Source organism: Rousettus aegyptiacus, unplaced genomic scaffold (assembly GCF_014176215.1).
Source record: "Rousettus aegyptiacus isolate mRouAeg1 unplaced genomic scaffold, mRouAeg1.p scaffold_m13_p_12, whole genome shotgun sequence".
Lineage (NCBI taxonomy): Eukaryota > Metazoa > Chordata > Mammalia > Chiroptera > Pteropodidae > Rousettus > Rousettus aegyptiacus.
Genome location: NW_023416287.1, coordinates 20,869,999 through 20,895,613, shown reverse-complemented (window position 1 = coordinate 20,895,613; position 25,615 = coordinate 20,869,999). Strand labels below are relative to the sequence as shown.

At 35.8% G+C, this 25,615-nt stretch overlaps 1 protein-coding gene and 1 pseudogene across 1 annotated transcript; both read right to left on the bottom strand.

The window, feature by feature from the left end:
- Window positions 1-14,960: 14,960 nt before the first annotated feature.
- DEFB116 (defensin beta 116) lies at window positions 14,961-22,449 on the bottom strand. Its single transcript, XM_016148804.1, has 2 exons — window positions 22,383-22,449; window positions 14,961-15,160 (listed from the first exon to the last, which is right to left on the bottom strand). The coding sequence occupies exons 1-2, from the start codon at window positions 22,447-22,449 to the stop codon at window positions 14,961-14,963; spliced, it is 267 nt and encodes an 88-aa protein (XP_016004290.1).
- On the bottom strand, window positions 21,603-21,721 carry LOC118610489 (annotated as a pseudogene).
- Window positions 22,450-25,615: the final 3,166 nt, after the last annotated feature.

Below are 25,615 nucleotides of genomic sequence, written 5' to 3'. Positions count from 1 at the left end.
CAAAGTTTCTTTGCTAACACTTCATTTGGGATGATAATCCTGGGCAAAGATGGACACTGGGAGATGCATTACCAAACCGGCCACAGCTGCAAGAGAAAACATAATCAGTCGTTTGGCCAATCAGGACAATGTATCAGGAGGATAAGGAGAGAGGAACATGCCTGTTGGCTTAATCCTGTCTCAAGGCTCTCATTGGTCAAAATTTGTCTCATGGGCACAAACTCCCTTATTCTGCCAAGCTGCATCAAACAGCCTCCGGTGGCTGTTGGGAAAACCAAACCCCATTCCCCAAGATAGGGCACTTCTCCAGAATTGGAAAAGCAGTCAGGTTCCATGGATTTGCTTGGGTTAGGCTTTTGTACTGGAGTTATTGCAATTCACACAACATTGGCATGATGACAGCGTTGTGCCAGGAGCCCAATCCTCAGTCCAGCCGTAAAGTTGAGGTGATGGCAGCGGTGGTCAGGGCTCTCCTGAGAACAAACGGGCAAAGGCCTGAGAAGCAGAAGGTATCAAGGGGACCTGCGGAAGCATGTAAAAATGGATCCATTTTTATTTGGTTCAGTGAAATGCCAAAAATAATGCAACAAAATCTAATATACTAAGAGGTGTGACTTATAGCTCAATTTTTGCTGTTATCCATTAACTCAACTATGACATATCCTATTTTCTGTGTGCCTGCAAAAAATTATATCTTTTAGAATAATCTTATACTTGGATATCCTTTTATCATTTAAAAAGTATATAAGCTATCATTAAAATATTAAGATAGAAAGTTTTAAACCCTTGCAATTACACACAGAATCACTATATCCTCAAACTGCTGTTTAGAACTTCTATGAGTGACCTTGACCTCAACTTGATTAAGCATGTGACTTACAAATTATTCCATTGTACAATGATTAATATGATCTTCTTAACATTGATAGTGCAACACATCCAAGCTTCACAAGTGTTAAAATGTGCAAGAAAATATATGTCTGAGATATAAGAATATAGGTATATTCCAGGCCTGGGCTAGATGTCTTACATACATAATTGTATTTATTGCCCAATATTGTTAAGTTTACAGTATTACAATATTAAAGATTCTTTTTTACATTTGTTATTACATTTATTATTATGATTGGATCATGGACTTTGAGTCAACGTGGTTTTCTTTCCAGTTCTCAGGCAGTAAAAACTGAAAACTAGCTGAAACAGTTAGGAAGGCTGCAGAAAATACTGAAAAATTGGTTAAAAGAAAAAATAACATGTGAAAAAGGGAAAATTTTCTAGCAAGAGTGTCCATAGCCTGCCCCGAACAACCCCATTATCTTCCAAGAAGATCCACCAACCAGCTCTTGTACATCCTCCCATTTAATAGATGTAACACTTACAAGAAATTATAAATAAGGACGACCTAACACATTAATTAGAACATGCTTATAAATGGAAATGGAACACAGGAATCTGGAGCATCAGATGATGAGGAGGTATTTCTCTGTCTTTGACCAGGATGCCTAGATTCTTCTCCATGGGTCATTTAAAGCACATAGATTAGGATGATAATAGTAGTTTCTACAACAACAACAATAGCAAAAACCAAAAATCTTATTGTTCCAAAAAAATAAAAGTTAGTTTCTTGTTCACATCACACTTTATCACTGGTTAGCTGACTTTCCTGAAAGACTTAAACTCCTGATTCCAAGTGATGACTGAGATACCTTGATTTTTTTTCAATTTTATAGCTATACCATCTTTAAGTATTTCCCTTCCCATTCCACAATATGAGGGACCGGGAGAGCTGATGACACATCAGAGCTTTTAGGAGCAGGGCCTTAAAGTGGCATATTTTGTTTTTGTCCATATTCCATTGGCAGAACCAGTTACGTGGGCCCTTCCTACTGTAAGGGAGGCTGGAATGTGTAGTCTTCCAATAAACACAGGAAGAAGAAATAGAATTTATGATCATCTAATCACTCTTTGCCACAGTCTACCTAATTTGCATTTCACTCTTCCTTGCATGTATAGAACATTGCTTCTCCCCAGAGGGGAAAAGCTGGTCTTCTCCAGTCACTGCCTTCAACTCAAAAATTCAGCATCTCCAGGTAATCACTCTCCACAATCACGCCTTCTTAGTCCAGTGACCTATAAACCAAAAGACAAATTTTCTGTTCCTTCCTTCATACACATATTTGATTTAAATGATGAAGCAGAGACAAGATGACTACAGCAGAGACTCCAATTCAAAAAAGAAAAGAAGACAAACAGTAGTCACTGTGTCATGGCAATCCAAGTAGCTTGGGCAAGGCAAGTGCTACCACCACAAGAATAGGAAAGTTTTATTTATGAGGCATAGGTTCTCTGAGGGAAAAAAAATCTTTATTGTCATTTACCTCTGGGCCCCTTGTCCAATGTTCTTCCTGGCCAAACTGAAGTTAAGAAGCTTATCTCCTTTTAAGGTGACAGAGACTTTAAAGCTTACCTCCTGCTCAAAGAGGAGGGACATAAGTTGTTCTAATTCTCAGAAAGTCAAAGGATTTTCAGTAGAGTCTTATGGTTTTTTGACAATGACATTCTAATTATTGTTATAAGGAAACAAATGACAAAAGTCATTTCCAGTCTCAGCTATTAAAGGTTCTACATGCTCTTCTCTTTATTAACCATAGCAAACTGAGAAGCCATATCTTGAGATGAGCTATTAAAAGATCTTAAATAAATGGAGAAACAGTCTATGACATGAATATTAAGACATAATTTTGTAAGGATATTATTTCTTCCCAAATTGGTCTGCTAATTTGATGTAATGTCAGTCAAAATCCCAAAAAATTCAATGTAAGACCAAGCAAAATCCAAACATGTTTTTATCAAATTTGGAAAAAAATGAATAAAAAATATAGAGAGAATCGAAGGTCAAGAACTTCTAAGAAATTCCTGAAGGAAAATAATCAGGATCTACCATTATGTCCAGATTTAAAATTTAGTATAAAAGTAAAAAATTTGTAAACTTTATAAGTGATAAAAGCAAGGCTGGGAATTGTTAATTTCTTTCATTTATCCACAAATACTTATTGAATACCTACTGTATGCCAGATCTTCTGGGAGTAGCTGGTGCTACAAGGATAAACAAGACAAACAAAAAATATTCAGAAAATGTAGGTTAATATCTTTCTGACCTTGTTATAGAAAAGAATTCCTTTTTAATAACATAGAAAGTGCTGCTACTAAACAAAAGACTGATAAATCTGACTATATTGACAACAGAGTGGTCCCATCCAGGGAGGAGACCGTGATATGAGGCTCAAGTTGTTGATTTTATTTTTATTTTACAATTCTACTAGAAAAAAGTATGTTATTAATTTAAAAGTAGTTTAATTTATTAATATTATTTTGCTTTTCTTCTCTTTCATTTTTTTCCTTATGGTCTGGTGAGAATATAAATCGTTGCAGCCTCCATGGAAAATGATATTGAAATCCCTCAAAAAATTAAGACTAGAGCTACCATATGACCCAGCAATCTCTTTTCTGGGTATTTATACACTCCCCCCAAAAAGGAAACACTTATTTGTAAAGACATATGTACCTCTATGTTCATTGCAGAATTATTCATAGTAGCCAAGATATGGAAACAACCCGTGCCATTTAACTGATGATAGGATAAAGGAGATGTGATATATATATACAATTGAATACTACTCACCCATAAAAAAAGTGAAATATTGCCATTTGAGACAACATGGATGGATCTTGAGAGTATCATTACTTTACTTCTCCTGCAGAAAAATCACCAAACCACAAATACAAATTCCACACATTTTATATTATCATTATGTATCTTTATTGTGATAAAGCAAAAGCATAATATAAAGTTTTTAAAGTTAAAAACATGATATGTATAAATACAAAATAAACAAATGTCCATGATTTTGTTCAACTCATAAATAATGAAGAAATCAGTAAGATATTAGACTGGTTCAGAGGAACAGCGATGAATATCATCAGTCAAAAGAATTCTGAAATCAATTTGAAAATAAATATAAACCTGTTTAATATCCTAAAGGACAATAAACTATAGCATTCAGGACTATCTTTTCCACCAAACAGAAATCAAGTGCATCCAATTGCATCAATTACATCTTGTTCCTTTGCATTGTTATGTATGGTAATAGCTTTCATCATTCTCATGTACATTTTTGCAATGTTATCAGTTTTTTGTAAGTTAACCTTTACCCATACAGTGTTTTAAAATAGGCAAGTCAATGGAAAATTGTTCAAAAGTACATACCATTAATAGAATTATAATACCAGAAAGGTCTACTAGATCATGTCCACCTCTCCCCTGAAAAGAGAGCCAGTAATCTTTTTTACTTATTTCTAAATTATGGATAATTTTTCTTAATAATTTTTTGATACAATGGTACCTTTCTGAACAGAATTTTATTGAAAAAAACTTATAATGCATGTTTAATACTCCCAAATATTTTTGTTTGAGGGTGATATTCGTTTTGTTTTGTTGTCTTCAAAAGGAATAAATCCTTTTATCTCTAAAATAGAGATAACGTGTTAACACAGAATAATTTTAGAATCTATTTAGTCCCTCTTTCTAAATTCAGTTTTGTTGTTTAAAATACAATCAATTCCTCTACTCCTTTGCCCTTTGTAATTCTAAACATACTCTAAAGGAAGAGTTTTCTCTTCGCTCTACTATATTTTGAATAGCAGGAGAGTTATTTCCATGAAAGAGAGTGAATCTGGTGAAAAGTCTGGTGTATTTAATCTAAATGGAATAGCGTCTACTTACCATTATTTCTAGGGTATATCCTTTTAAACACTAAGAAATTATAGTAAGAGTACTTTGAAGGCTTTATCTTATGTTGAGGCAATTTAATAGAGTTTCTGGAATCGTCATGTAGAAAATCTTGAGGCACATACAAACTCTGGTAATAGGTTGGTTTTTAAGTCTGAAAACAAATACAAATAATTTTGGGGAGTTGGGGTTTACTTTGTTTGGTTTGATCTAAATGTAGCTGAAAAGGCTTATGAGGGACTTTTTTTTCCTTTGAGGTTCATTAACGACGTTTTTCAACTTTTCAGACATATCTGTACAAGAGAGAATTTAAAATTTTGATTTACTCTTCTTTCCATAAATTTGGTGAACACACAATGCACTATACATATGACATATTATTGAATTATAGATTTTAAACCCACATAATTTTATTAAGTAATATCATACCAATAAATTTAATTAAAAAAGAAAGCAATCTAGAAGAAAAGGATTATACAAATCACATGCAAATGTATAGTATGCCTAAGACCTCAGTCTTAAATGATGGTGAAGATTTTGAACTTAAATTCCCTCATAATGTTTATGACAATATCATTAGTACTTTTGTTACAGATATGTTTTTGGTTTCTAGAATTTGCATCAGTTTTTTCTGAAATGCAATATATAATTAACTGATTAATTCAAGGTATGGATTACTATTTCTTTTTACTTACTCATTCTCATTGTCAATAATTCTTTTCTTTTTTACTAACATTTTAGTACAAAAAATGAGTTGTATTGCTTTGAAATAAATTCTTTTAATGTTCAAAGGAAAGAAACAAAATGGGAGATTTCTAGATGTTTCTCTCAGATATTTTGAAACATCTTGCTCTCATAATAAAGAATGAAAACAACACTAGTTTGGAGATACTCTCTGGTCATCAATTCCAAATTATACTAAGTGATACTGGTTTTAAATAAGCTAAACAGATATGGGACTTTCTTCTTGACCATTTGACTGAAGATCCCACAGAGTAGAGTCCAACCTAAAAAAGAAAAGACCTGATTTTTCTCAGCAGTAAGGGTTAAAAGACAGGCAAAATATATAGTTTATATACCTACCTGAAGAACAAAGTATTTCTGAGCTCAAGTGGGAAGCCATGGCATCTCAAGCCACAGAAGGGAGACACGGAGGAGGATCTGAGAGTAAGGCCATGAGCAAATTCAGTTCACATCCTGTCCTCCACCTCCACTCATCTTAGGATCTTACAATCTGCCAAATTATTGCACCAGAATGACCAGACTCAAAAATTTTAAATAGGTGTTTGTTATTCATTATGACCATCTTTCAGGAAGGAAGGAAGAGAATGCCCATTAGCCAAGACTGGGAGTTACTTCACTCTCATTGCCTAACACAGCAAAATTACATGCTTTCTGTTATAACTCATTACACCTAAAAATCTCTGTGAGATTTATGTTGATGAGCAGTCTATAAGCAAAACTGGAGAAGGGAAAATGAGAGAAACTGAGATTGCAGAGAGTGAGGGGGACTTTATAAAATAGCAAACTTCGAAGGCACTATTTAATGAGAGTACTAATAACAGTCAAAATAAAGATAGACAAATACACATTTGAAAACAAAGGAGATCACTTTACTTTTTGAGAAGAGATAATGTGACATTGAAGATCTCTAAAGGAGTAAAAATATACATTCAAGGGAATAAACCATTAAGGGTTTCTTAATTAGTTGAGATTTTTCACTTTAAGAATAGAGAATCCTTGCGTATGATCATGCAAGGTCTGATTTCATCATTGAATTGAGATCAGTTTGAAAGTTGGAACTAAAAGCACATTTTAATGACTTGGACACTGTGACTTAAGATTAATTGGGGGATCGAGAATGACTCCCAGGTTTCTGAATTGAGCAATAAGACAAATCACAGATGTCAGTTGCTGAAAGGGAAGTCAAAGGAAAAGCCAGGCAAACAGATTTGGGATTCAGTATAGGACATTTTGAGCCTGAGAAGGTTGAGAAATTCAGGAGGACATAACGAATATATAATCCAATATGTATGTTTGGACCTCAGAGACATAATATGGGCTAAATATATAAATACATAATTTGCCTAAGATCACACAGCTTCTGTCTGAGCAATGAAGAGGAGGAAGGGGCAAATTCTTCCTACTCCATATTTATGTTTCTTTCTCTAAGCATGCACAAACCAGGTAAATGGGATCTGCTTTAAACCTACAATTCCACAACCATCTTCCCTCTACAAATTCTGCTAAAGTAGAAAGTCTAGAAACATTATATTTTAACTATAATGCTGAACCTAAGACCAGCACTTTCTTCTGAATATTAAAATAAGTATCTAATTATGATACCTAATGCCAGAAAATTTCTGCCTCACTCCTTGAAAACTGGCTTCTGCCAAGTCCTTATCCCCTGTCTGACAAACATGTCAAACATGCCTGAATGTCAGTGAATCTCAAAGATATAAAAATTTTATATTAATAACTTTATCTTTATATTATAAATAATAATTTGTATTATAGTTAATATAATAATTTTATAGTGGGAAAATATTAAAATTTCCCAACAGACTTCTAAGTTCAATAAAATTAAAATCTAACTGTATTAATTAGTCAATTGGTACATGGCTTTTGATTCATTGGTTGGGGCTGGGATTGTCATTTGTCTAGAAATGAGAAATGCAGGTAGAGCATCCAAAGGTGGTGGCAAAGAGAAAGAGAGAGAAAGTAGAGAAGATGACAAATGGCAGAATAAGAAACCCCCAAAGGAACTAAGAAAGAACACCCAGAGACCAGAAGCTAAGGCAAATGAGGATATCAAAAAGGATTGAGAGCAATGCAGTTAAATAGTAGCTAGAGTCAAAGTAAAAAGAGAAAATAAGGAATATTCAAATTTTTCAACAATGAAGGTATTAATGAGAAAAACCAGGGTCATTTCAGTGAAGTGGCCAGACTTGTCTTTGCTGAGGTGAAATGAGGAATCTGGAACTTAGAGAACTAGTTCTAGAAGGCTGGATCCAAAGAGGAGGAAAGATAAAACATTAACCACAGGGAAGAGTATACATAATTTGATGAAAATTCCATAGCATGTCAAATATTAGTGATGACTAAGTTTGGAGTGAGAAAACAAAATTTCTCAATTCTCAGGAACAAAATGGTCTTCAAGGTTATCAAGTACAATATTCAGCTTCTATTTTTTTTAAATTAAGTTTATTGGGGGTAACATTGGTTATATAATTATATAATTTTCAGGTGTACATTACAATTTCACATCTGTATATTCTATTGTGTGTTTACCACCCAAAGTCCTGTTTCCTTCAGCTACCATATATTTGATCACCTTTACCCCATCTACCTCCCCCCTTCCCCTACTCTCTAGCAACCACTAGTCTATAGTCCATGTCCGTGAGTCTCTGTTTGTTGGTCCTGTTCATTTGTTGCTTTTAGGTTTATATCCCACATATAAGTGATATCATGTGATTGTCACCATTTTCTGTCTGGCTTATTTCGCTTCTCATGATTGTCTTGAGATCCATCCATGTTGCCAAAAATGGCAGTATTCATCTCTTCTTATAGCTGAGTAATATTCCATTGTATATAGGTACCACAGCATCTTTATTCAATCATTTATCATAGGACACTTTGGTTGCTTCCATGTCCTGCCACTGTAAATAATGCTGCTATAAACATCGGTGTGCAAATATCTTTTCAGATATGGATTTTTAAGTCTTTGAGGTAAATACCCAGTAGAGGAATTGCTGGATATGGTAGATTAATTCTTAGTTGTTTTTTTTTTTTTTTTTTTTTTTGAGAAACTTCCATACAGTTTTCTATAGTGGCTGTACCAATTTGCAGTCCCATTAGCAGTGTATGAGGGGTTCCTTTTACTCCGCATCCTCTCTAGCATTTGTTATTAATTGTTCTGTTGATTATAGCCATTCTAACAGGTGTGAGGTGGTATCTCATCGTGTTTGGATTTGTATTTCCCTAATAGCTAGCGATATTGAGCATCTTTTCATATATTCGTTGGCCATTTGTATGTCCTCTGGGGAGAAGTGTCTGTTCAGGTCCTCTGCCCATTTTTTGATTGCATCGTTTGTTTTTGTTGTTGTTATTGTGTTGTATGAGTGCTTTGTATATTTTGGATATTAGGCCCTTGTCAGAGGTGTTGCTTGCAAATATATTTTCCCATTCCAACGTTGTCTCTTTACCTTGTCGATGGTTTCTTTTGCTGAGCAGAAGCTTTTTAGTTTGATATAGTCCCATTTGTTTATTTTTGCTTTTACTTCTCTTGCCTTTGAGGTCAAATTCATAAAATCTTCCTTAAGTCCAATGTCCTTGAGTTTAGTTCCTACGTTTTCTTCTATGCATTTTATTGTTTCAGGTCTTATATTCAGATCCTTAATCCATTTTGAGTTAATTTTGGTGTGTGGTGATAGACAACAGTCTAGTTTCATTCTTTTGCAGGTGGCTTTCCAGTTTTCCCAGCACCATTTATTAAAGAGGCTTTCCTTTCTCCACTGTATGTTTTTGGCTTCTTTGTCAAAAATTATTTGCCCATATAAATATGGCTTTACTTCTGGACTCTCGATTCAGTTCCGCTGGTCCATGTGTCTGTTTTGCTGCCTTACCATGTCGTTTTGATTACTGTCATTTTGTAGTTTAATTTGAAGTCATGTAGAGTGATGGCTCCAACCTCATTCTTATTTCTCAGGATGGCTTTGGCAATTGGGCGTCTTTTGTGCTTCCATACAAATCTAATGATTTTTTTGTTCTATTTCTCTAAAAAATGCCAATGGGATTTTGATGGGGTTTGCATTAAATCTGTATAATGCTTTGGGTAATATGGTCATTTTAACTATGTTGATTCTTCCAATCCAAGAACATGGAATATCTTTCCATTTCTTTGTATTTTCTTTGATTTCTTTCAATAAGGTCTTGTAGTTTTCATTATATAGGCCCTTCATATGTTTTGTTAAATTTATTCCTAGGTATTTTATTCTTTTCGTTGCAATTGCAAAAGGAATTATTTTTTCCACTTCTTTTTCTGACATTTTATTATTAGAGTATAGGAACACTATGGATTTTTGAACATTGATTTTGTCCAGAAAATTTACTATATTTGCTTATTGTTTCTAGTAGTGTTCTTGTGGATTCTTAGTGTTTTCTATATAGAGAATCATGTCATCCACAAATAGTGACAGTTTGACTTCTTCGTTTCCTCTTTGGATGTCTTTCATATCTTTCTCTTGTGATTCTTACTATTTAATTTGTTTATGTGGTGTATCACATTAATTGATTTGTGTATGTTGAACCATCCCTGTGCCTCTGGGATGAAGCCACTTGATCGTGGAGTATAATCTTTTCAATATGTTGCCGTATACAGTTCACTAATATCTTATTCAGGATTTTCACATCTGTGTTCATGAAAGATATTGGTCTGTAGTTTTCTTTCTTTCTTTCTTTCTTTCTTTCTTTCTTTCTTTCTTTCTTTCTTTCTTTCTTTCTTTCTTTCTTTCTTTCTTTTTTATGAAGTTTTGGTATCAGAGTAATAATGACCTCATAAAATGAGTTGGAAAGTATTGCCTCCTCTTCGATTTTGTGGAAGAGTTTGAGGAGAATAGGTATTAAATCTTCTTTGAATGTTTGATAGAATTCACTGGTGAAGCTATCTGGTCCTGAACTTATACTTTTTGGTAAGTTTTTGATGATTGTTTTGATTTCCATACTGCTGATTGATCTACTTAGATTTTCCAGTTCTTGATTCAGTCTAGGAAGGTTGTATTTTTCCAAGTACTGATCCATTTCTTCTAGGTATTAAATTTGGTGTTATATATTTTTTCATAGTATTCTTGTATGATCCTTTGTATTTCTGCAATGTCAGTCGTAATTTCCCCTCTTTCATCCCTGATTTTGTTTATTTGCATCCTTTCTCCTTTTTCTTTAGTGAGTCTAGCCAGGGGGTTGTCAATTTTATTAACCTTCTTAAAGAACCAGCTCTTTGTTGCATTTACTTTTTCTATAGTTTTTTAAAAATTTTGTTTATTTCAGCTCTAATTTTGATTATTTCTTTCCTTCTGCTTGCTTTAGGCTTCATTTGTTCCTCCTTTTCTAGTTTTTAAGATGAAGTGTTAGGTTGTTTATTCGGGCTCATTCTTGTTTTTGGAGATAGGCCTGTAATGATATGAACTTTCCTCTTATGACTGCTTTTTCCATGTTCCCAAATTCTGATATGTTGTACTATCATTATCATTTATTTCTATATATCTCTTGATCTGTCTTTTGATTTCTTCTGTGACCCAATTATTCTTCAGTAGCATGTTGTTTAATCTCCATGTATTTGTGGTTCTTCCTGATTTCTTTTTGTAGTTGATCTCTAGTTTCAAAGCATTATGATCAGAGAATATGGTTGGTATGATTTTAACCCTCTTATATTTGTCAAGGCTATCTCTGTGTCCCAGTATGTGGTCAATTCTTGAGAATGTTCTATGTGCACTAGAAAAGAATGTATAAGTAGCTGTTTTGGGATGGAAGGCTCTGTAAATGTCAACTATGTCCGGTTGGTCTAATGTGTCATTAAAGGATGTGATTTCCTTATTGATTTTCTGTCTGGATGATCTTTCTCTATCAGACAGTGGGGTATTTAGGTCCCCTACTATGATAGTGTTTTGGTCTGTTTCTCTCTTTAGTTCTGTTAGGAATTGCTTTATGTATTTTGGGCCTCCCTGATTGGGAGCATAGATATTATTAAGTGTTATGTCTTCTTGGCACATAATTCTTTTTGTCATTATGAAGTGTCCCTCAGTATCTTTCTTTACTTTTTTAATTTTGAAGTATATTTTGTTTGATATTAGTACCACTACTCCTGCTTTTCTCTGAACGCCATTTGCTCGAAATATTATTTGCCACCCTTTCATTTTCAGTCTATATTTGTCTTTAAAGCTGAGATGTGTCTCTTGGAGGCAGCAAATAGTTGGGTTTTGTCTTTTGATCCATTCTGCAACTCTGTGCCTTTTTATTGGTGAGTTCAGTCCACTTACATTTAGGGTGATTATTGAAATATTAGGTCTCCCTAGAGCCATTTTATCTTTTGCTTTCTGGTAGCTTGGTGTTTCCATTGCTTCCCTGTCCTTGTGTTTCTGTTTTCTTTCTTTTGGTTGGCTTTTGTGGGTTTTCCTCTGGTTCTTCTTGTTTTATGTTATATATACTTCAGTTCTGAATCTTTTGTGTGTGGTTACCATTATGAATATGAAAAGGATAGTTATATACATACAGTCATCCATTTTCTTTTATGCATGCTTATCTCCATTCCCCTTTGCGAATTTAAGCTTTGAATCCTCCCCTTTTAAGTTATTGTTATTACAATTTGTCCTTATGTATGCTGAACATTCATTATTTAAGCTTACAATGCCCTGTTCTCAGTAAAGATTGCACTACCCTGCTTGTATTTATCTGATAGTCACTTTACTCCTAATTATGTATATCTATATCTATATATATTATTATTTTTTGTCATTTTGTTTTAGGTGAGCTGACTCCTTTCAGTATTTCCTGTAGGGCAGACCTCGTAGTGGAGAATTCCCTCAATTTTTGTATGTCTGGAAAGGTCTTAATTTCTCCTTCATATCTAAAGGAGAGTTTAGCTGGATACATTATTCTAGGCTGGCAGTTCCTTTCACGTAATAGTTTGAATATTTATTCCATTCCTTTCTAGCTTGCAAGGTTTGCGCTGAGAAGTCTGAGGATAATCTACTGGGTTTTCATTTACAAGTTATCGTTTTCTTTCCCCTGGATGCCCTGAGAATTCTGTCATTGATTTGAGGTAAGTTTAATACAGTGCACCTCGGTGAAGGCCTTTTTGGATTGAGATAATTGGGTGTTCTGTTGACTTCTTGAATTCCAAGCTCCAGCTCATTCTTTAGATTTGGGAAATTCTTGTCCATAATTTGTCTGAAAATGTTTTCTAGTCCCTGCTCCTTTTTTTTGCCTTCAATAATACCTATTATAATGTTTTCTCTCCTGAGGGTATCAGTTAGTTCTTGTATTTTTCTTTCATTATTTATTCTCCAGTTTCTATCTTTTCCTTTCTGGTTTATTTCTAGATTTCTATCTTCGGTATCACTGATCCTTTCCTCCATTTGGTCGACTTTATTTTCCAAGCCCACTGTTTCATTTTCAACTCTTGCAGTGTGTGCGTGCTTGCGCGTGTGTGTGTTTTAATCTCTAGACAGTCTATTCGGTTCTTTTTGAGGGTTTCAATCTCCTTGCTCTACTCATCTAGTTGCTTTTTCAATTCCTGAAATTGCTGACATGACTCGTTTCAGAACTCAGAGATTTTTCAGGAGTACCATTCTGAATACTCACTCTGTCTTTTAAGCTGCATATTTCTATGTCTGTAAGCTTATTTTCTGGAGATTTTTCTCTTTCTTTCTGAGATGCCTTATCATCTTGATTGTCCATGGTGTTTAATGGACTATTTCTCCACCTGGGCATTAATGGACGTGTATTCTGCTGTTTTTCCAGAAAGAAATTTATTATATAAAGGTCTCTCTTTAGCCTGCTGCAAAGAAGGTGCTTTTCTTTTGGTTTCCAGTAGGTGGTGTCTAAGCCTCTTGGATCCCTGCTTTATATAAAGCCTTAAAAATGCCTTTTTATGTTCTTGTAGATATTTAATCATGCTCACTCCCTTCGGTTTCAGTCCCTGTCAGTGACAGTCTCGGCAGCATTTGCTCAGATTCTCCTGGGGCTCCGTGGTGATAGGTCTCAGAGGGTACGAGGAAGGGGCCTTCTGGGTTGGGGGTTGAGGGCTGAGACTCAGCCTCAGTTTTGCAACCACAACTGGTAAAAATCAACTATTGTTTTTCTGTAGTCCCATCCCACTTCTCTACTTTCTGCCCTGATAATTGGACCGTGCAACCAGCTGTGTGGAAGTCACGGCACTCTCAGGCAGGGCTGTTTAGTGAAGTCACTGCAGCTCCTCCCCACCCCCTCCTCATGCTGGGAGCTCTGGTGGCTGTCAGAGGCAGCTTCAAGTTCGGCAGATTTTGCTCAGATTCCCCTAGGGCTCTGCGGTGTGGTCTCGGAGCATATGGGGGGAGTGGCCCTCTAGGTTAGGAGTTGGGGGCTGAGATTCAGCCTGTTTTGCAACTGCAACCAGTAAAAATCAATGGTTGTTTCTCTGTGATCCCATCTCACTTCTCTGCTTTCTGCTCTGATGACTGGGCCCTACCACAGGCTGCATGGAACTCACAGCACTCCCAGGCAGGGCTGTTCAGGGAAGTTGCCACTCCTTCTCCTCTCCCTCTCCTCCTGCAGGGAGCTTGGAGACTTCAAGAAGCACCTTCTTTATTTCTTCCAGTTCACTGCCTGACACCCAGGGTTCTGACCTGTGATAGCTATTATACATTGATACCACACTCAGACATGCTGGTGTGCAATTTGAGTGTTTTTTGTTGAGTTTTAGATGTTCGTCCAGCTTCTGTTTTAAATTCCTCTCTAACACTACGACTGTCATCACCTCTGCTCCACATCCAGAAATGGTCCTCCCGTGTTAAAACCGGAAGAACACCCAGAGACAAGCATGGTTCTTCCACTTCCCAGCAGTTCTACCCTTAGAAAATATTGCCCAAATTTCTGCACTCAATTCCATCCACCCATCTTTCTGGTTCTGGTTTTTCCAGAGGATATTGCATCATACTGAACAGACTGGGGTAACTCTCTGGATATCAAAGGCAACCCTTTTGTCTCTGTCCTGATCCTATGGCGTTTGCTCAGAGGACCCAGTGATCTCCCCTACATGTTTCCTGAATCATCCAGACTCAATCTAGTGGTCACCTTCTCTCTGCAACCTCCAGAATGAGTCACAATCTTTGTCATGGTACCAAACAGAGCAGAACTGCGATCTCCTCCTGTCCTTGGCATCCTCACCATCTTCTGGGCTATCTTACCATCTTATTTGCATTTTTGACCAATGTCCTTTCCTATACGTCATTGTTCCCCATCTCCCAGCCTAACCTCCCTCTGTCCCACGATGACTGTTCACAGATGAAAGACACACACATCAGAAGGAATGCATTTTTATGGGGAGGGTATTCCACAATGGGGGAGGAAATGCTCCAGGACAGGGTAACATTGGTGATATTCAAATTTCAGAGTAGCTTTAAGTGTTTGTAACTGACTACTTGAATTTGGAATCCTCCTTCACATGGTTAGAATTGGCTATTTTCGCAGAAAAATTCAGGCAGCACTTTTGATCATTGGGGCAGGTTAAATATTGAATTTCATATTTCTTGCAGGCATTTCTGCACATGCCATGGTAAAGCTGGCATGGATTCCAAGGCTCCCGACTCTTGCCAAAATAGGATCTGAGAAAGTCACCTGTGAAAAACATAGCCATGTTTAGCTTCTATGCAACAATGATAATAGGAGTAGGGAAGCGTGATTTAAAGAGAACAAACCCTAAGAAAATTAAGAGCACAGGATCTGGAGTCAAAATCACCTCAATTCAAGTCTGGACTCTGTCATTATAATTGTACATCCTTAAGCAAATTACATCAGTTTCCAGACCCACCACTGCATCACCTTCACAATGGCCATGATAATAAGGCCAACTTCTTAACATTTTTTTGTGATGACTAGATTAGCACGTATAGTATGCTCAAAAAAGTATCAGGCATATATGAGAGGAAATTAGATATTAGGCAGTGTTGTTGATGTAAAAGTCCTTTCCTGAAGGTCCAGGACCTTAAGGGCTGCCACTGTGAGCACATATTGGACGTGTCCCAAGTGCCCGTATGGAAGTGTCCTCCTCACACACCTCTCTCATCATAGACAGCCATGATCTACTCTGAGGCAAGGCACACGTATTTAGCCCCTTCATGCTTTCATACTTTGAAACATTTGAACAAACATGTGTCGTGCATGGCTTTTTGTAGATTGGCCCACAGAAACATGCTGTGCATACATGGGCAGCACACTAGCACATACATACACAGGCACAGATACATGACTCATTTGTTCACAGTTTCACATTCATGCCTAAATTGAGCATATGCATGTGTTTTCTCTGCAATTCTCTACCACATGTTTTCTACATAAGCTAAAAACCATTTGTGAATATTGATAACTATGTATCACTTATCCAGAAATGTCCATGTGTATCCAGGCTCTTCGGATGAAAACGACCCTGTGAAAAAGTTCCTGGCACTTAGTCAGAATTATATAAATATTAGTTGTTAATGATATTAGTTATCCATTGGAAATTTCAAAGACAAAGGAGCTGTTAGAAAAATAATAATAATAACAATTGCTACTATATATTCAGCATCATCTATGTACCAGGCATTTTATAAATGAGATCTCACAGAACCCTCACAAAATCTGGCTGTTATCTCCATTCTCCAGATAAAGACACTGAAGCTCAAAGAGAGACCTCATTCTATTTATAGTCTCATAGTTCACTCTTGACCAAACTAAGATCCCATTTCTAGTCTACATAATAAACTCATGCTTTTTCCTCTCTGTCACATTGCCTCTCCGTGTGATAGAATTTTTAGGCGAGGGTGGAATATTCCATGATGTCTGCAGGCATTAGGCCTTCTATAGTTTTCAATAGATAGTCCAAAATTCATAGTTTAGCATTCAAGGAATTTTTCTTTCTTTTGCCTTTTTTCTTTAAAAAAAATTAAAATTTTTTCATTTTTTAATTACAGTTGACATCCAACATTAGTTTATATTAGTTTTAGATGTACAGAATAGTGGTCAGACATCCACATAATTCACAAAGTGATTCCCTGCAGTCCAGTAACCACCTAGCACTATACGTAGATATTATCATATTATTGAATATATTCCCTACGCTTTACTTTACATCCCCATGACTATTTCCTAACTGCCCATCTATACACCTTAAAACCTTCACCTTTTCACTTAGCTCTCCAAACCCCCTCCCATCTGGCAACCATCAGTTTTTTTCCTGCACCTATGAGTCTGTTTCTGTTTTATTTGTTTGTTTTGTTTTTTAGATTCCACATATAAGTGAGATCATATGGTATTTGCCTTTCTCTGCCTGACTTATTTCACTTAGCATAATACCCTCTAGGTTCATATATGTCATCATGAATGGTAAGATTTCATTTTTTAATGACCAAGTAATATTCCATTGTATATATACCACCTCTTCTTTATTCAATCATCCATTGATGGGCACTTAGGTTGTTTTCATATCTTGGTTATTGTAAATACTGCTGCAATAAAGATAGGAGTGCTTATATATTTTTTATATTAGTATTTTAAATTTCTTCACATAAATACCCAGAAGTGGGTTTGCTGGGTCAAAAGGTAGTTCTATTCTTAATTATCTGAGGGACCTCCAAACTGTTTTTTTCAGAGTAGCTGCACCAATTTTCAATTCCACCAAGAGTGTACAAGGGTTTTCTTTTCTCCACATCCTCACAAACACTTGTTGTTTGTTGATTTATTGACGATAGCCATTCTGACAAGTGTGAGGCGATATCTTATTATGGTTTAAATGTGCATTTCTCTAATGATTAGTGACATTGAGCATATTTGCATATGTCTATTGGCCATCAGTATGTCCTCTTTGGAGAAATGCTTATTCAGGTCTTCTGCCCATTTTTAAGTGGATTGTTTGGGCTTTTTAGGTGTTAAGTTGTATGAGTTCTCTACAAATTTTGGATGTTAACCCCTTACCAGATGTAGTATTGGTGACTATCTTCTCCCATTCATTAGGTTGTCTTTTTGTTTGGTCGATGGTTTCCTTTGCTGTGCAAAACCTTCTTAGTTTGATGTAGTCTCATTTGTTTATTTTTTATTTTGTTTCTATTGCCAGAGGAGGTATATCAGAAAAAAATATTACTAAGAGCAATGTCAGAGATTTTACTGTCTATGTTTTCTTCTAGGAGTCTTACATTTAAATTTTTAAACCATTTTGAATTTATTTTTGTATATGATGTAAGAAGGTGGTCTGGTTTTATTTTTCGCAGGTATCTGTCCAATTTCCTCAACACCACTTATTAAATAAACTGTCTTTACCACATGATATATTCTTGCCTCCTTTGTCATAGATTAATTGACCATATAGGTGTGGACTTATTTCTGGGCTCTCTATTCTGTTCCATTGATCTACTTGTCTATCTTTATGCCAGTACCATATTATTTTGATTACTATAGACTTATAGTACAGTTTAATTTCAGGTATTATGATATCTCCAACTTTGTTTTTCTTTCTCAAGATTGTGGCTATTTGGGGCCTTTGATGGTTCCATATAAATTTTAAAATTATTTGTCCTAGTTCTTCAAAAAAATGCCATTGGTATTTTGATAGGGATTGCATTAAATCTATAGATTACTTTGAATCGTATGGACATTTTAATGATATTAATTCTTCCTATCCATGAACATGGTGTATGCTTTCATTTATTTATATCTTCCTTAATTTATTTCTTATAATAGTTTTATAATTTACTGAGGAAAGTTTTTTACCTCCTTGGTTAAATTTATCCCTAGGTATTTTTTTGATGCGATTATAAATGATATTGTTTTCTTAATTTCTCTTTCTGACAATTTATTATTGGTATATAGAAGTACAATTCATTTCTGAATGTTAATTTTATATCCTGATACTTTACTAAATTCAATGATCAGTTCAAATAGATTTTTAGTGGAATCTTTAGGGTTCTTTGTATATAGTATGATGTCATCTGCAAATAATAATGGTTTTCCTTCTTTCTTTTATTTCTTTTTCTTATCTGATTGCTATGGCTAATATTTCCAATACAATGTTAAATAAAAGTGGTGAAAGTGGACATCCTTATCTTGTTCCTGATCTTAAGGAAAACATTTTTAGCTTTTCATTGTTAAGTATGATGTTAGGTGGGGGTTCGCCATACATGGCCTTTATTATGTTGAGGTAAGTTCCCTCTATTCCCACTTTGCTGAGAGTATTTATCATAAATGGATGCTGGACTTTGTCAAGCACTTTTTCTGCATCTATCGATATGATCGTATAATTTTTATTCTTAATGTTTAAGAAGTGTGTCATGTTAATCGATTTGAGAATATTGAACCAATCTTGCATCCCAGGAATAAATCCCATTGATCACAGTGTATTAATTTTTTAATGTCTTGCAGAATTTGATTTGCTAATGTTTTGTGGAGGATTTTTGTATCTACATTCATCAGGGATATCAGCCTATAAATTTCTTTTTTTGCGATGTCTTGTTTGGTTTTAGAATCAGGGTGATGGTGGCCTCATAAAATGAGCTTGGGAGTTTTCCCTCCTCTTGAATTTTTTGGAATAGATTGAGAGGACAGAGATCTTTTTAACCATCCACTCATCCCCTAATTCCATATCCATTTGTCAGCATTCACTCTGTTCCAGGTTATGTACTTAGTGCTAAGGATGCAGAGGTTTCGATGCCCACTCATATTAGTGAATATGAAACAAAGCAAGTTTGATGTTATTTCCTGCACACATACAAAAAAACCACTTTGTCAATTTTTTTACAAAAGAAAATAACAATTTCAAAGTTTAGGTGAACTCACAGATGGGAAGAGAAAGAAAGAAATGATTCAATGGCAGACATTCCATAGCATTTGGGTGCTAGCGTGTATATGGATTGCCACAAAATTTGGCACTCCATTCCAGGGGAGGCACTCAAATGCTGCTACATTGGCAAACCTGCTGGTTAAGTAAATGAAGCAGGCAGAAATGTGACCCCTTCATCCATGCTTCAGCATCATGGTACCACTGCGTTTCCTACATTAATCCTCACCCTCATCACGGAATTTGTCACTCTTTTGAGAACTACTACTGATGAATCTGTATACTTGTAGGAGGAAGAGATCTGCAGGGTCCTCCTGAAGAGATACCAACACTCTTTGGGCTATCATCTGAAATGGAGGACTTTCCTTTTCTCCCAAACACACTGAATGGAAACCAGGGCTCCTAAGGTTTCCCCTTTGTAGTCACCAAAGGATGGATAAGAACATAGATACCAAAAATAGGACCAGGCAGGCTACCTTTTCCTCACATTCTCCACATGGAAAACAGGTAAAGGCAGTCCTAAGAGGATTCTGCTTAGAGTGGCTAAACAAACAAACAAACAAGGGTTTTATCGTAGACATTTATAACTTCTCACTTCTGCAGTTTTTCTAACCCTATATTGCCTTACTTCATGATAAACTGTAACACCTTCATCGAATTGATGTCACCTTTTATGATCTCTCCATCTTCAAACTAAAGTCAGAGGAGGTCATCAATACTCTTGAATCCCAGGATTGCCTCTGACCCTCTGGACCTCTGGACTTAGTCTCTCCATAGGAGAAATGGAAATGAGAGAGTTTTCATGAGATCAGAAAATCTCGACTATGTTTGTAAAGGAGGAGGTTAATGAAGTATATCATACTTTGTAATAACCTGGGGGATTTTTAAGTATATTCACAACAATTCTCTAGATATTCTGATTTGAGAGGTCTGGTGAGAGGCCAGAGCAAGGGTGCTGTGCAAAAGATTCCAAGAAAATACTCATGGGCTCCTGCTTGGCATGAGAGCCACAATCCTGCCTCACCTTCTCATATTTACCTATAGACATTGCCCAGGTCATTTTCCCACATGGGAATTATTTTAAGAGCAAATTAAAAAGTCATAAATCAAGACACAAAACATACACTCTAGACTCTGTAAGCTCCATCCAGAGCCAAAATCAATGTGATACATGATTTTTTCTGCCATCTCAAAATATGACCCTTCCTCCTCCAATTCCTAAGGTTCTTCTTACCCATATAAATTTATTAAGAATAAGTCGTTTATATATTTATTTAGTCAATAAACATTTGCTAAACCCTGCTCTGTGCAAAGCACTCAGCTCAACCAGGAATACATAAAATTAAAAAAGCAAAATCTTGGCTTTCAAAGAGTTTCATTTCATATGTATATGTTTGGGGCAATGAATGGAAAATATTACTTTGATTTTCCCAGAAAAGACTGTCCAGAACAGTTCCTGCTCATAAATTCTGTCAGGTGAAAGTATTAAGTAGGTACTAAGGAAGCAACAGTATGCACAACTTCTGAAGCATAGAGTGCTGTCTTCCTTTTCGTGATGTTTCTTGCAAACCTGTGGTTTTTACCACTATTATAACATAGGGACTGAGCTTTACTAGACATGAGAAGAATTGTCTCTCAAGTAAAGAGGATGAAACAAGATGAGAAACAAGGGATATGAGAATATAAAGTAAGAAGAAGATGAGGAAGGAGAAAAAGGAGAGGAAGGAGAAAGGGAAAGCAGAGAAAACAGTAACCATGGTAACTCTAAACTCAATCCCCAAAAAAGAGAAGCAACCTTGGTTTTCTATAAGGCTGGGTTGAGACTACTCCCATGTCTCTCTGTACTTGCCAGGGTTTGACAGAGACATTGAGGATATTCCAGCCTTCTGATTTCATTTATCCTATCTACAGTTATAGCTATTGTTCTCAGTGTCCCTGAAAATCACACTAAAGAAACTTTTTTAAGAATTTGAAAATATAACAATATTTTTCATCCAACATTCATTTTTTTATTGCAATAGCCACAGCTCTGCTGTGATAATTTGACTGCCTTACTCAAACTGAATCACTCCCAGACTCTGGCTAAGCCAATCACTGTTCAGATAAACCCCACATATGCCCAGCTTGAATAACACATCTACTTAAACCAAAAATTTGCTCCTTCTCTTCCCTTTTTTTTTTAGGCAAGGCAATCCTTGGTTGACCTCACAGGTTGCAAGGACCTTGTCAGCTTACAGTCTCTTTTTTTTTTTATGCCTACAGCTCCTGGTCTTTCTAGGTGGTCTCCTATCCAAGTACTAACCAGGCCTGACCATGTTTAGCTTCCAAGATCAGATGGGATCAGGCTTGTTCAGGGTGGCATGGCCATAGACCAGCTCTATCTTTTTTGATAACAAACTAGGGTTCAATTATAAAACTTAACAAAAACATAACACTAGCCAAACCACTCAATCCTTATTCACAGCATCAAGCCAAATTACAAACCAGCTACAAACTTCACTCTACTAACTCCCAGTTCTACCCAACTCCATCCTCAGCTCCATTCAACAAAAATATCATTCCCTCTTTAGACTACATCAAAACATCAGTCCAGCCCAATTCTATATATAGAATTGCTCACCCACTCCACACTCCTGCTCATTTTCCTAATATTACTCTAAAGTCATACACCATCCCACCACGACTCACTCTCCAAACTTTAAACTACTTTTATTTCCCCAACTTGGATCCCAGTTTCTCACCCCTAACCCATAAATCAAGCTCTCATCCCAATGACAGCATGACCTAAAATACTTCATGCTTCAACACTCCAGTATTCCAAGAACAACAACCTCTTAAATTTGTATTGGCAGAGCAGAACCAAGGGAGATCTTAACATAAGCTGGACCTTGGGATTAACATCCACAACCCATCTGAGACCAGAAAAGGCTTTAGGTAGTGCCTGCTATACGTGGGTAAGAATCATCTTAGAGGTCACCAAGATACCAATAGCACATACAAGACCCCAGAACTTTTGAGAGAGGCCTGAATTACCTGGAGTCTTATGAACCAGGATCAGAAGGATGGAAATGGCCATTAAATAGGGCTTCATGACTGACATGTCCTGAGAGAATGAAGGACTGTGTTGCAGGGGACCAAATAGAGATCTTTGCAATAGGACAGTGCCTAGTCTTTATTAGTTTTGGAAATGGGCCAGCATTGTGTGCAGTGAACTAAAAGGGATGAGACATACCTGGAGTCAGCCAGGCAGAGGATGATATATATCAATATCTCAGCTGGACACTCTGTGTAAGTGTGAGAGATTTGTCGGTAGCACCCATGTCAAGGTGGGCCTTTCTTCCCAGTAAGAAATAAAAGCAAGTTAGAGCCAGTGGCATTTTGGGTGAGACAAATTTGAATGAATGAATGAATCAATCAATCAAACAATGATAAAATGAACATGTAATTTAAGAAATAAAAAATCTTTTAAAAAACATTTGTTTTTATCCTCCTGACAGTAGAATATCACCTTTTGTCAGTAGTGCTTACTAAATATCCAATACTGTACTAGGCATCATGGACTAACAAAAAAAAAGAAGAAGAGCCAGAAGAAGAAGAAGAAGAAGAAGAAGAGGAGGAGGAGGAGGAGGAGGAGGAGGAGGAGGAGGAGGAGGAGGAGGAGGACGAGGAGGAGGAAGACGAGGAGGAGGATGAGGAGGAGGACGAGGAGGAGGACGAGGAGGACGAGGAGAAGGAAGAAGAAGAAAATGATGATGAAAGAAAATATGGGGAAGAAAAATTAAATTGAAGAGGGGGTATAAATGGAAGAAGGGAGGAAATGATATTAGGCAAAAATAAAGGCAATTCATATTTACCATAAATTTACCATGTATCATTTTCTGCACTAAATACTACCGTATAGTTATGAAACTTACCAAAACACTGAAGTTAGGTGGTATTTTCCACTTCACAGAGGAAGATGATAAAGAGTGAAGAGATGGTGTAACATATCTATGCCATACATCTAATTAGGAATAGAGCCTAGATTACAAACAATATCTGTCTTAAAGCATATGCCTTTGGAGTTTTTCATTCTGTCTGTGAGTGAAGGTGCAAAAAATGAGAGATAAAGAAAAAAACATAATCAAATTGCTGAAACTCAGAGACTAATCACTGTTCAAAACAATAAATTCAGTCTGAGGAATTCAGTATTCATTTCTTGAGAACTGGGAATAAAAGGATTTTTTAGAGGAGGCTTTTTACTCCAATGAATCACATGGAAGATTGATGGGTGAGGTCCAGTCTTTTGAATAAAAAAGTATGTGAATGAGTGAAAAGCTTCTTTCAAAAGTCAAGGATAGGCTTTCCACATCTTACCATGACAAGGCAAATGTAACTGAACTAACCCTCCCAAAAGTAAATGCAATTGTACTAGTCCTGTCACTGTGAGAAACTATAACACTGGAAAAATAAAGAGTTTCAGACATTGAATTAAAGGCACAGGAGAAGTGAAAAGTCAACCTAGAAAATGTGAGAAAATATTTGCAAACCACATATCTGATAAGGGATTGGTATCCAAAACATATAAGAAACCCTACAACTCAATAGTGAAAAAGAAAGTCCAATTTTAAAATAAGAAAAGAACTGGAAGAGACACTGATACCAAGATGAATCAGATGCTGGGATTTCCTGAAAAGAATTTTAAAATAGCCATCATACAATGCTTCAAGAAAGAGTAATTGTTTTGAAACAAATAAAAAGTGGAAAATTTCAGCAAAAATAGAAGCTATAAGAAAGAACTGCCTGTATATTGTAAAACAAAAATATATAAAGCAATATACTTTTAAAAACACTATAAACTAAGTAAGACAAAATCCTAAAAATTGTTCAAATAACTCAGAGTTTAGAAAAGAGAAGGAGTGGGAACAAACAGAAAACAAATAACAAAATGGCATACTTAAGCTCTAATATATCAATAATTCCCATAAATGTAAAAGGTCTAGCGTGACATCAGTGAAAATGATAACTTAAGGAATGCTGAAATTTTTTCTCTCCATAAAAGCAGTGAAAATACTGGCAAAACTGTCAGAATCAACTTTGTTGGCAATCTGGAAATTAGCCGAAGGTTTATCCCTGCCCAAGAGCACTTATTCAGGAAAAAAATCTGACTCTCAGTAAAACAATGAGCTTTCTAGCATTTTACTTTATCATTAAAACATCTCCCACTCCCAAACTCAGTGGTAGCCTTGAAAGTAATAGCCTGCATTCTCAGTACTGGAAAGAACAAGACAGGCTTCATTCACAAAGAACTGTCATTATTTGACCTGTCTGGTGACCCCCTGGGAGACTAGCTCAGAAGACTTGACTTTATTTGACTCAGCATCCTCCTAGAGCTAAAGATCCTATTAGGCAACATTTGTCAAAACCAATTACAGGCATGTATTTTAGTCAGAGCTGCCTGAGAAGATAAATAACAGTTGAGGACGACAATAGATTAACCAAAAGGCTTGGAAGGAAAGGCTGGGGAATGAGATGTCCATAAGGGCATGCACATGGGGAGAACAATCAATAAAAAGTCTTCCAGAGGAAGCTCATTGGACCTTCAAGACAAAGACTTTAAATAAGCTATGTTAAATATGTTCAAACAGGAAAGAAAGCCATGTCTAAAGAACTATGCAAGACACAGGTAAATGGAAAGACATCTCATGAATGTCTTAATATTCTTAATAATAAGTCTTGGAAACTGAATATTTTTAAGATGTCAATACTATATCAAAATCTCAGCAATTTTTTGTTTTGCAAAAATAGAAAATTTTATCATTAAATTTATATGGAATCTCAAGAGACCCTGAACAGCCAAAATAATCTCAAATAAGAGCAAAATTGAAAGCTTTATACTTTCTGGTTTTAGAACTTACTAAGCTGTGGTAATCAAAACAATGTGGTACTAGCAAAAGACAGACTTACTCAGCGACAGATGCTTACTAAACTTATTGTAGTGATCACTTTGTGAGGTACATAAATGTCAAATCATTTTGTTGTACACCAGAAACTAATATAATATTGTATGTTAACTATATTTAAAATAAATTTTTAAAAAACATGTTTACAAAGATGATTCTTAGACCAATGAATAGAAAAGAGAGCCCAGAAATATATCCTCACATATATGCTCAAATAATTTTCAGTGTGTCAAGACTATTCAATAGGAAAAGAATAATCTTTTCAATAAATGGTATTGGGAAACTAGATATCCACATGCAAAAAAAATTAATTTGGACTCCTAC

Excerpts from the sequence above, each read along its gene's own strand:
- DEFB116 (XM_016148804.1), bottom strand. The coding sequence starts at position 22,449 with ATGTCAGTCATGAAGCCCTATTTAATGGCCATTTCCATCCTTCTGATC. Across the intron at positions 15,161-22,382 it reads CCTGGTTCATAAGACTCCAG|GTGACTTTCTCAGATCCTAT; the intron begins GTAATTCAGGCC and ends TGTTTTTCACAG.